This window comes from Astatotilapia calliptera, chromosome 17 (assembly GCF_900246225.1).
Source record: "Astatotilapia calliptera chromosome 17, fAstCal1.2, whole genome shotgun sequence".
Taxonomy (NCBI): domain Eukaryota; kingdom Metazoa; phylum Chordata; class Actinopteri; order Cichliformes; family Cichlidae; genus Astatotilapia; species Astatotilapia calliptera.
In genome coordinates, this window is record NC_039318.1 from 39,338,237 (window position 1) to 39,350,935 (window position 12,699).

Consider the following 12,699-nt stretch of genomic DNA (forward strand, 5'->3'; position numbering starts at 1 on the left):
GCAACTGAGAAGACAGACTATAGGGACCAGAAACATGGTACAAAGAGGTCACAGTAGACACAACATTGAACACAGGGAAGCCATATTACAAAGCCAAAGAACTAAACCTATGATAACCATAACTGAAATCTAGGGAAACAAGAAACAGTACAACAAAGGACTCAAAACATAATCCATAATATAAAAACACGAGATCTCTTCAAAATAAAACAGGAAACATGAGAGGCAGACATGACAACATAAGACAACAGACATGAAACACACGAAGGGAAAGGGAGACTTCACAGGGGTTGAAAACACAAGGGGGAGCTAATAAGCAAATGAACATAGGAAACCTAATAAGCTTAAACATACACTATAAACATCAAAAGAACCAAAACTCAAAACACTGGGTCATAAGACCCAGGATCGTGACATAAATGACTGTTCAGTACAGAAATGAAGCCCAACAATCATGTTTTACAGTCCTGTGGTCTCAGCCTCAGATACTCAACTAATCAAAGCTCATGTAGAAACAAACAAACAAATGAACAAATATTTTCTCCTTCATTTCTGTCAAACAAAGCTGTTTGAAACGTTTCCAGCTGTTAGTGTCATGGTTGCTAGGCAACCTGGGCAGCGCGACGGAGGCTAGACCGTCCCATTTCAGAAGCCTCGCACTTCCGGCCTTAGCGGTCTTTGAGTACGCGGCCCTTGTGGACCGTTAAGGCTGCAGACCCTGAATTGGGATACAGCCATACACACTAGGGGTAATCAGGGGAAGGAAATAGCTGACACAAATGAACCCAATGACGTTACAGGGGAAGTGAACCTAAACACAAAGATAAAGACACAACAGACTCTTTCAAAATAAAACAGGAAACACTAAGAACATACAAAAATCAAAGAATAAAACTAAAATACACAAATCACTGAGTGTTAGTGTTAGTCAAATTTTAGCACAGAAATGGCTTTAGTGAAGGTTACAAATTATCTTCTTATGGCCTCTGACAGTGGACTCATCTCTGTGCTTGTCCTGCTAGACCTCAGTGCAGCGTTCGATACTGTCGACCATAATATCCTATTAGAGCGATTAGAACATGCTGTAGGTATTACAGGTACTGCACTGCAGTGGTTTGTATCATATCTATCTAATAGACTCCAGTTTGTGCATGTAAATGGAGAGTCCTCTTCACACACTGAGGTTAATTATGGAGTTCCACAGGGTTCAGTGCTAGGACCAATTCTGTTTACATTATACATGCTTCCCTTAGGCAGCATCATTAGAAGACATAGCATACATTTACACTGCTATGCAGATGACACCCAGCTCTATCTGTCCATGAAGCCAGATAACACACACCAATTACCGTAAATCCCGGACTACAGAGCGCACCTAATTAAAAGCCACATGCTGTAATTTTAGAAAGAAAATTAATTTTGTATACAGAAATATTACACCTGAGGATTTTTACCGTTTAATTTAATCCGTAAGGTAATATAAACATAGTAACATACAAAAATACATACTGCAAATGCTTTTTTTCCCCTCGAACAGCGCCTGTAACACGGCTACCTGTAAGTATACGTACGTATTGGTAACACACAAATTACGCTGCTTATGGTTTTTTTACGGAACAGTGCACAAACAACATTACAACGTCTCTTAACAACCGGTAAAAATATATACCGTATATATACTACTTATCAATTTTATTGGTCTACTATTACCAGGCAAAATGTTTTTGACCGCATGAAAAAAGATATGCATTAGCCGCACGTCAGTATAAGCCGCAGTGTTCACAGTGTGGGAAAAAAGTAGCAGCTTATGACCCGAAAACTAGAGTAGTTAAACTGCAGGAATGTCTTAAAGACATAAAGGCCTCCAATTTTCTGCTCTTAAATACAGATAGAACTGAGGTTATTGTACTCATCCCTAAAAAACTTTTATGCCCTTTAAATGACACATTTGAGGGCAGACAAGATTCACGAGGCAGCAGAGATCATGGGAAATGTGATCTAAAGCTTTTTTGAACTACATTTCTGTTCTTACCTGCAGTGAAAAGATGCAGTGCAGGCATGAAGCAATCATCACTACAGCCAGCAGCATAGTGGCCACATTGCGCACATCACCCAGCGATTCCACCAACATAATGCTGCCAACCTGCCAGTCATAACACAGCACAATGGGGGCCAGCAGCAACCAGGCATTAAAGGACAGCAAATATGAGTAGGTTAAAAACCTGTGGAGAGAGGTTAGAGAAAAAAGAAGAAAAGGACAAAGATATAATAGATGCTTGGTTGTCTAAGGTTACAACTAATTTAGAATAATCTAATAAACTGACATTTAAAGCCCAGTCAAAGAAACCTATAGCAGATCATGGTATACTGAATCCTAAACGTCTTTAAAAGAGTCATGCTGCAGTTGCTGCTGGTGTTCATGTTTGCTCTGATTTAGTCTTTGTATTCTCCCCTTTTGTAAGTGCAGCACAGTATTAAATCCCAGTTCTTTTGTGTTCTTTACGGCCAAGAAAGACACAGGGCTCAGAGTGGTCAAACTGAAACAATGATCTTTAATTTTACATATCTGGGATATGGAGACCTGAACACAAAACACACAACCCCAGGTCTGAAGCACAAACGGAAGCCTAGTTATTTATATACTTGCTCTCTACGTCACACCACACTTTAAGTTTCGATCGAACAGCCTAGTTGGTTTCACTTTCTACTGCAGTTACCATGCTTCTGCAAAACCATGTCGTTTCCTGTCAACACTTTTGGCACAGAGTGTACTCAGAGTTAGGCCTTTCTTATATAAAGCAATATAATCAACATATAAGCATTTAAGATTATAAATTTAAACCTCAACAACAGTTATTATCAAACCTGTGTGACTCATGTATTAATTCTGAAGATTTGTTGTAGCTACCTGCTTCTATTAAAACAGCAAAACTCAACAGTGAGAACTGACAAACAGGACATTGAAGGCTAAAACACCTCTTAATTGAAAGAGTAATTTGGCACCCAGACTTTGCTGTCTGCTTTTATAAATTACAAAATTCAAGAGGCAATGTGTTTGATATGTCAGTAATAATTAATTTGATCCTCAAAGCCTGTTAGGACGTTAAAGTGGTTCAATCTTTTGGCAGAAAGCATCTTTGGATACTTCCAAACTATGGGCACTAATGTGTTACAACCTCAACTCTTTTAGATTTTTCCAAGTAATGCTGACACCACCAGTGGGTAGGAATAATGGTAAATGGCCTGCATTTGTATAGCGCTTTTCTAGTCCCTAAGGACCCCAAAGCGCTTCACACTACATTCAGTCATTCACCCATTCACACACACATTCACACAATGATGGCAAGCTACATTGTAGCCACAGCCACCCTGGGGCGCACTGACAGAGGTGAGGCTGCCGGACACTGGCGCCACCGGGCCCTCTGACCACCACCAGTAGGCAAACACGGGGTTAGTATCTTGCCCAAGGATATTTGGCATGCAGCCACGAGGCAGCCTGGGATCGAACCACCGACCTTCTGATTAGTGGCTGACCTGCTCTGCCACCTGAGCTACAGCCAGCTAAATAATGTAAACTTCATTCTACTCCTTTTTTAAGTATATATATTTTGTGGTATATTTGTGGGAACTTTATTTTTATTTTCTATGTTGTTTTGAATTTACGATGTATTTTCTTGCTTGTTGTTATTTCTATTTACATATTCAAAATAAAACAATTGATCAGTCAACCAGTCAATCAAAATGTGCAGTGATTTGTGCCAGTTCATATACAAAAAAGGTTATGGTGCTTTATATTGATTTATATTGATAAACATATGCAGATACATTAACATTAATTAAAACTAGATACAATATAAAAATAAGAATAAATAATAAATAAATGTCAAACTTTACTACAGTATACAGGGTTTACCAGATGAGAATTTCATTCACTGTTAAATGCTGTGCACGGAGCACACGTGCTAATAAGAGAACACACAGTCTTGCCAAAAAGAAGGTTTTCAAAGGACTTCATGTGGTCCTGTGAAAAACTAAGTACATCCTTATGGAATCCAAAATACATGGGTAACATGAAAGACCAACACAAAGTGGTGCAGACGTGAGAAGTGGAACGAAAATCATACATGATTTCAAACATTTTTTACAAATAAATAACTGCAAAGTGGGGTCTGCGTAATTATTCAGCCCCTTTTGGTCTGAGTGCATAGGCAATTGTCTATGGTGTGAAAAAAGTGTGTAAAAGCAGCAGGATATATATTTCAGTTCTGCTGAGCCAAATAAGACAGGTCAGGGTGAAGAAGTGACAGCCAAAGAAAAGCTTACCACAAAACAGAAAAGTTATGACAAATCAGACTATAAGGCAAAAAGAAAGTGCAGCTTTATGGTTTCATGGACAAAATCATTTCTGTGGCTGCGATATGATGAGCTATATAACCAGGGCTGCACATAAGTGGTCCACAGGTGCGCATTCGCTGTCAAAATAAAAAACACGCACAAGGGTTAGGGTTAAATTTAAAAACTGTACTTTTGAGTTAAAATATATATTTATAATTTTAATAAATGACAAATTAAAAAGGCATGAACATTTTTTTTTGTATCGAAAAAATATCGAACCGTGACACCAAAGTGTGTGTGTGTGTGTGTGTGTGTGTGTATATATATATATATATATATATATATATGGGTGATCGTGGCTCAAGAGTTGGGAGGTCTAGTAAAACGCTATACAAATACAGGCCATTTACCATTTACATACTTAAGGCACATATTAAACAAATATGTAATAAATATCCTGTCTCAGAGTGACGCTGAAAAACTAGTTCATGCATTTATTACTTCGAGGTTGGACAGCTGTAATTCATTATTATCAGGAAGTCAGGATGAAAATCCTTCAATTATTCCATAATGCTGCAGCAAGAGTACTGACTAGAAAGAGAGAGCATATAGTTAGGGCTGGAACAGGTGACCCTGAATCCTCCCTTAGTTACGTTGCAATAGACGTAGGCTGCCAGGGATTCCCATGATGCACTGGGTGTTTCCTTTCCAGTCACTTTTCTCACTCACTATGTGTTAACAGACCTCTCTGCATTGAATCATATCTGTTATTAATCTCTGTCTCTCTTCAACAGCATGTCTTTATCCTGTCTTCCCCCCCTAACCAATGACAGCAGATGGCCCCGCCCCTCCCTGAGCCCTCCCTGATCAATTTTAATTATTATTTTATATTTAATTATTGATGACTTGCTGATCTGCTTTCCATTTTTAATTTTCTTTATCCCTCCTTTTGATCTCCTTGCAGTGCCAGTATTCCTATATCAATTTTTTTATTTTTATGTCTTCTTAAGTGTTTTATTTTCTATTTATTTCCAATCTCTGTCTTGTGCAATAATGATAAGTCTTATCATTAGTGGCTACTTAAACACAATGCACAAAAAACCCCAAACAGGATCAGGGTTAGTTAACGCTCCTATTGTTCATTTTTGTAAGCGGCTTGTCATAAATCAATGATGTAGCATAAATCGGCTGCCTGGACACATCAAGTTGTTTTTCCCCGTGTATCAGATAGTTCAGTAGCGCCAGGCCTCCACTCCCGTCCACCACTGATATAAAAACCATATATATGTATTTATGGTTTACCGGACAATATTTCAATGTTAGAAACAAGTTATATGGATATTAGAAGACTTTTTAGGACAAAATGTTCAATACCAGATTCTTCTGTCTCCATCTGAGTGTGATGCTGACCTGGTGAGAAAGTGAGGTGAGAAGGAGGTGGGATTGTCTTGTTCAGAAAAAAGCGGCATGGATCCTCCCATCAGCCAAAGCCTGAAAGACACGATGATCACTACCTGCAGGATAGAGGAGAGAAACATCTCAGCAAGCCACTCCTTTTTAGACGAAAGTCTTTCCAGGGATTGTGAGTCTACAGCAGGCAAAAAGGTATTGAACATATCACCAATTCTCTAAGTAAATATCTTTCTAAAGGTGACATGGAATTCTCATCAAATGTTGGAAACAGCCTGTCCAGACCACACACGCAAAGACATTAAACCATAAATTATGTGTAATCATTTCCATTCATCCTTTCTTCAATTATATGAACCATGCCAGTGTCATATTCTGAAAAACAGCCCCACACTTCCAAACTTTTCTTTTGATGTTGTGTTTTTGGTGATTTTTGATCTGCAAACATGCGTGTATTATGGCAGAGTTCAACGTTTACCAGACCATTCTTCTGGGATTTCACAGGCTTATTTAAATGTTGCTCAACAAACTTTAAAGGATGTTTTTGCGTGGTGGATGTGCATACTTGCCAAGGCACTTGACTGCATCACTTATCATTTTCTTTAAAACAAGACCAGTCATTACCTGCGGATTCCAGGTATTTCTGCAGCTCTCCACAACTGCTCCTTGGCTCTTGGATAACTGATAGTTCTATTCACTCCTCTGTCTGAAACAAGGCAGGGAGGATCTGGTCACAGCCAGTTTATGGTGAAATAATGTTCTTCCCACTTCCCAGTTATAGATCCAACACTGCTCAATGGGACATTCAGTGTTTAATCATTTCTTCTGTAACAATGCCATCAGCATGTTATGAAACAACAGGGTTGTGAAGGTCATAGGAGACCTCAGCGGTTTTACCCGTCATGAGAGGTTTCGTGTGCGACACCTTGGTAATGTCGCACCATTTACAGGCCATCAGTTGGAACTGAAGCAGCTGGTGTTCATTTGCACTAAGTGGCAGGACTGATTTCTAATTACTGATAGATTTCAGCTGATGCCATGAATTTCCATGGCTTTTTGCACCTTCCCTGTACAATACTTTCTTTTTTTTTACAATTATTATAGGTGTTTTAAGGCTGTAAAACCCATCACTACACACTTTATACACTTTTTTCAGACAGGCATGAACATTTTCACACTTTTCTGTCTTGTTTAAACTCTCAAAGTTCAAATCTTCGTAGAAAAATAAGTCCAGTATTATAGAATGAAACCAAATATCAAACCCTGTTTTCAGGCCAACAACACGGGAATAGAGCAGCTGCCAGAGAATTCAACATTAATGAATCATTAAAGAATCAATGAGGAGTAGGGGAAGCAAGAGGAATGAGTTGAGTAAAGTTTGACTTATCTGACTGTTTTGTTTTGCTTAATGCACCTAATCCAAAAAAAAAAATAGGGTAACTAGCATGTCCAGAAGTCCAACTTTTTGTGCAATGGATAGCATCTTCCTCTGCCCTTTCGGTGCTACCATAGGAGCCTTTGATGGTGCAAAATGTTTCGTCAACAGTGTTGTGTTTGTTGGAGAGAAAACTTACAAACATACAGTATAGCACCTCAGAGTCACACTGCTAGTGATTGAAGATTTATATAAATTTGACAAGCTGAATGCATTCTGGAGACACAGCACAAGATTGATTGATAATTGTCTACAGCCAATCAGGATGCAGAACACAATGGCTGTTTAAAAAAAAAAAAGAAAATAAAAGAAGAAAAAGTATGGAAAATTGCCCCCCAAAAAAATCCACAAAACAGCGAGGCCGCGAAAGGTGGACCACATTATAGCGATGGAATAACTTAATTCTTGGAAATCTATGGTTTCATTTCTTTGAATGTGTGGAGTTGATGGGTTGTTACCAACATTTGGTGATAAATTCATGTAAATAGCTCCTTTAGAAATATATTAACACAGAACATTGGTGACGTGTTCGATGCTTACTTTACCCGGTATATATACACTGCAAAGCTATGCACACACAAATACTCACATAGCCGGTGATAAGGCAGGCTCGTTTGATGAAGGGGCTACAGATGTGGAGGAGCTCCCTGAGTGTAGAACTAGACAGGTGACTGTGAGTCAGAGACAGACAGACAATAGTCAGAGTAAAACAATAAAATTAAGTTAGAATTTAAAAAAAAAAAACACATAGGTGTCTATGACAGACTCAATTTTTAACAGCAAAGTTATAGTTTATGGGAATAAAGAGCAAAAAATTGTCGTAGAAGGGAAATAAAAACAGGAATTATGTATAATGTCAATTCCAAAAAATGTTGACTGCAAATATCTTTTTAAAAACCAAACACTTTTTAGCCACGTTTATTTTTGTAATTTTTTCTGTATTCTGTATGATTTAACTTCCGTTTGCCTTGTATGCTTTTGAAGCGTTGTTTCAGTTTAAGCATTTATTGGTTTTCTGTCCGACTGTAAATGAAAAATTTATTTTTGAGATTTTCATGCCATTGCATTTTGTGTTAAAAAATGTCATAACATTTTTAGGGCCCGAGCACTGAGAGTGCGAAGGCCCTATTGTATCTGCTCCGTTTATTATTAATTATTATTATTAGTAGTATTATCATTATTAGGGCCCGAGCACTGAGCGTGTGAAGGCCCTATTGTATTTGCTCCGTTTATTAGGGCCCGAGCACTGAGAGCACCCTAAACCCTATTCTTTGATCCCCATGATAGAACAGAGAAAACCCGACTCAGAGTGGTCAAAACATTTATATTTCTTTATTCAATCATCTTCTGGAAGAGAGAGCCCTGCACAGCCCCAAAAGCCAGTTGCAGAAACTCTAACATTAGAATTTAAAAATGTGTCTCATATAGGTGTTATTTTGGTCCTTTACACGTCACACATAGTTTCATGTTACTAGTTCCTCTTTTTGTCTGGGTGTCCTGTTTTTATTTATATGCTTGTATAGCTCTACACCACGTGTCAAAGTCAAGGCCCGCGGGCCACATCCGGCCCGGCGGACATTTATATCCGGCCCGCGAGATCATTTTATATAGATGTACTATTATTGTTATGCATGACCCGGCGATATGAGGTGCTAATAATATACAAACTACAGATCCCATAATGCAGCGCTGCAGCCTCCGTGCTGAACGCTAGGCTAACTGGGAACATTCCCGCGTCAATCAAGTCAAACTTCTGTTATTGCGAAGCTAGCCGCTCACAATGGTGGAGAGAAAAGTTGATTCTGAAAGCAGAGCCTTTCAGCGCCAGAGACTGAATATATGTTTACAGACATGCTGGTAAACCCGTGTGTCTTATTAGTGGAGCTAATGTGGCTGTAATGAAGGAATTTAATTTTAGACGGCACTATGAGACAAAACGTCAGGATAAGCTGAAAAACCTAAATGCAGAGCAGAAACTACAGAAAGTAGACGAGCTAAAGAAGAATCTGACATTTCAGCAGAGTTTTTGCACCAGAGCAAAATCACAAAGTGCAGGTGTTGTGAAAGCAAGTTTTATTGTAGTAGAGGAGCCAAATCAGCCCGGTACCACTCTGAAGGGCTGCATGATGAAGCTGTGCGACGTCTTGTGTCCAGACAAAACGCAGATTTTGGCAAATGTGAGCCTGAGGAGAAATACGATTGCTGATCGGGTTTGTGAGATGGCCACTGATTTAAGAACACAGTTGTGTGAAAGAAGCAAAAAGTTCATTGCATACTGTCTGTGGATGAAAGTATAGACATGATGGACATTGCACAGCTGGTCATCTTCATCCGTGGAGAGGAAATATTGAACATTAAATCGATGCACGGGACAACGACAGGAAAAGACATTTTTTAAAACGTATGTCAAAGTGTAACCGACATGAAACTGCCCTGGGACAAACTTGTTGGACTTACAACAGATGGAGCGCCGGTGTTGTGCGGTGAAAAAAGCGGACAAGTCAGCAGGATGCAAGTAAAGATGCAGGATCACTGTACCGGTGAGTTAGCAGCATATCACTGCTTCATACACCAGGAAACGCTGTGTGGTAAAGTCCTAAAAATGGAGCATGTAATGATCTGAAGGCCCGCAACACCGCCTTTAGGTCAGGAGATGCACATGCCTACGCCCAGGGCTAATCTAAAGAAGGGTATCAAAAAAGCCAAACACCATTACAAAAAGAAGGTAGAAGAACACTTCTCTAACTCCAACCCCCGATGCAGGTGGCAAGAACTCCAGACCATTACAGACTACAGGACCACCAAACCCTCCCCCGTATCCTCTGATGTCTCCTTCCTCAACGAGCTCAACAACTTTTATGCTCGTTTTGAGCGAGGGAACCCCACAATCACAACCAAAGCAGACATGACGCCAAACCACCAACCTCTGACTCTCTCCCCCACCGATGTAGGAGCGGTGCTGAGCAGGATCAATGTCCACAAGGCTGCAGGCCCTGATGGCATCCCCGGGCGTGTTCTCAGAGCGTGTTCTGGGGAGCTTACAGGAGTGCTGACAGACATATTCAATCTGTCCTTGGCCCACGCTGTGGTACCGGCCTGCTTCAAATCCACCACCATCGTCCCGACACCCAAAAACTCCAACCCATCTAGCCTCAATGACTACCGCCCAGTAGCTCTCACCCCCATCATCACTAAGTGCTTAGGGCAGCTGGTCCTAGCACACTTCAAATCCTGTCTCCCCCCCACCCTGGACCCCCACTAATTCGCATACCGCCAGAACAGGAGCACAGAGGATGCAGTCTCCATCGCACTGCACTCTGTCCTCTCACACCTGGACAACAACAACACCTACGCCAGAATGCTGTTTATAGACTTCAGTTCAGCATTCAATACAATCCTCCCCTCACAACTCATCAGGAAACTGACAGACCTGGGCATCAGTTCCCTCATCTGCAAATGGTTACTGGACTTCCTGACCAACCGCCCCCAACATGTCCGGCTGGATAACCGCTGCTCATCTACAATCACAATGAACACCGGTGTACCACAAGGCTGTGTGATGAGCCCTTTCCTCTACTCCCTCTTCACCCACGACTGCAGACCTGCTGATGGTTCCAACACCATCATTAAGTTTGCAGATGACACCACGGTGATTGGCCTCATCAGTGACAACGATGAGACCGCCTACTGGGAGGAGGTAGATCGTCTGGCTGAGTGGTGCGACACAAACAACCTGCTGCTCAACACCGAGAAGACCAAGGAGCTCATCGTGGACTACAGGAGGAACGCTGACCCACATCCACCCATCTACATTAAGGGGACAGCTGTGGAGCGTGTGAGCAGCTTCAAGTTCCTGGGAGTCCACATCTCCGAGGATCTCATCTGGACGTCCACGCTCACCTGTGCCTCTTCTTCTTGAGGACTCTGAGGAAGAACCACCTGTCCTCAGACATCCTGGTGAACTTCTATCGCTGCACCATCGAGAGCATCCTGACCAACTGTATAAGAAAGAAAGAAGTGTACTTTATTGGTCCCCGTGGGGAAAATCCCTCTCTGCATTTAACCCATTCACTCAGTGAAACAGTGGGCAGCCATTGGGCGCCCGGGGAGCAGTGTGTAGGGACGGTACCTTGCTCAGGGGTACCTCAGGGTAGCTGTTCAGGGGAATCGAACCCCCGACCTTCCGATCATGGGGCCGCCACTCTACCTACTGAGCTATCCCTGCCCTACAACAGGGTACGGGAACTGGTACGGGAACTGCTCTGCCTCAGACCGGAAGGCGTTGCAGAGGGTCGTGAAAACTGCCCAGCGCATCGCCAGAGCACCACTTCCTGCCATAAAAGACATCTACAGGAAGCGGTGTCTGAAAAGGGCTGGGAAAATCATCAAAGACCCCAGTCACCCATCACATGGACTCTTCACCCTCCTGCCCTCTGGGAGGCGCTACAGGAGCCTCCGGACTAAGACCACCAGGTACCGGAACAGCTTCTTCCCCACAGCTGTCAGACTCCTGAACTCTGCGCCCTCCACGCCACCCACGTCTAGCGCGCCCTCCACACCGCCCACGTCTAGCACGCCCTTCACACCGCCCACGTCAGCGACCAGTGCTTCATAGGCCATGTGCCACTCCTAGCTGTTGCTCACCGGAGCAGTGCCGTTGCCGTCGGACCCGGGGCAAGCCGCCGGAGGAGCAGCGCCGCCGCCACGGGGCCCGGAGTAAGCCGCCGGAGGAGCAGCGCCGCCGCCACTGGACCCGAGGAAGGCCACTGGAACCGTTTCGCCGCTACTGCCGGACCTGTGGCAGGCTGCAGGAGGTACAGCGCCGCCACCTCTGGACGCGTGGCAAGCCACTGGAGCTGCAGCTCCACTGCCACTGGATCAGTGGCAGGCCCCCAGAACAGTTTTGCTGCTGCTGCCGGATCCATGGCTGCCTGCCGGAGCTGTAACGCTGCCCCCACTGGACTCGAGGTCGGCCGTCTAAAGCGTCCCACTGCCGTCACGGGACCCGAGGTAGGCCACTGAAACTCTTTTGTTGTAGTGATGGGCCGCCTGAGACTGTTTTGTGGCATTTTTGTTTTTGTTCTTTTTGCACCGCTGCGGGATGCGCGGTCTGACTTTGGGACTGTGACCTGGGAGGGGTTGTTGATTTATGGTTTTTGCTGGTTTTGGTTCTGCAGTGTAATGACACACTCAAGGGAAAGTACGACACAGAATGGCCCGCACAGTTTATTAGTTCCATTCCTGAAGCAACGCCCAGCTTGAATTTGCTTTCATTTATTTTTTCTGGGGTTTTTGGCAGCATGTTCATATTTCTAACTTGCATAATTTTGACAGGATATATTTTTATGAAGAGCAAAATATTTAAAGTTAAAGTTTATTTTTTTAAGTTTATTTAATCTGGAATAATATTCCTGTCTGTTTTTATTAAAAAAGCATTGTTTTAGTGTGTTCAATAAATGTTTATCTTGTTTGGCCCGCGACATAAAGTGTGCCTTGAGTTTTCGCCCCCTGTGCAATTG

The 12,699-nt window shown here is 42.4% G+C and overlaps 1 protein-coding gene across 2 annotated transcripts in view; it reads right to left on the reverse strand.

Annotated features, from left to right (window-relative positions):
* The window catches only part of tmtc1 (transmembrane O-mannosyltransferase targeting cadherins 1), a 91,412-nt gene that overhangs the window by 41,420 nt on the left and 37,293 nt on the right, over positions 1 to 12,699 (reverse strand). For both annotated transcript variants that reach the window (XM_026146481.1, XM_026146480.1), the window contains exons 5-7: positions 7,770 to 7,851; positions 5,746 to 5,849; positions 2,033 to 2,222 (exon numbers count right to left, since the gene is read on the reverse strand). In XM_026146481.1, coding sequence (XP_026002266.1) covers positions 2,033 to 2,222; positions 5,746 to 5,849; positions 7,770 to 7,851 — 376 coding nt within the window. The remainder of the gene's footprint in view (positions 1 to 2,032; positions 2,223 to 5,745; positions 5,850 to 7,769; positions 7,852 to 12,699) is intronic.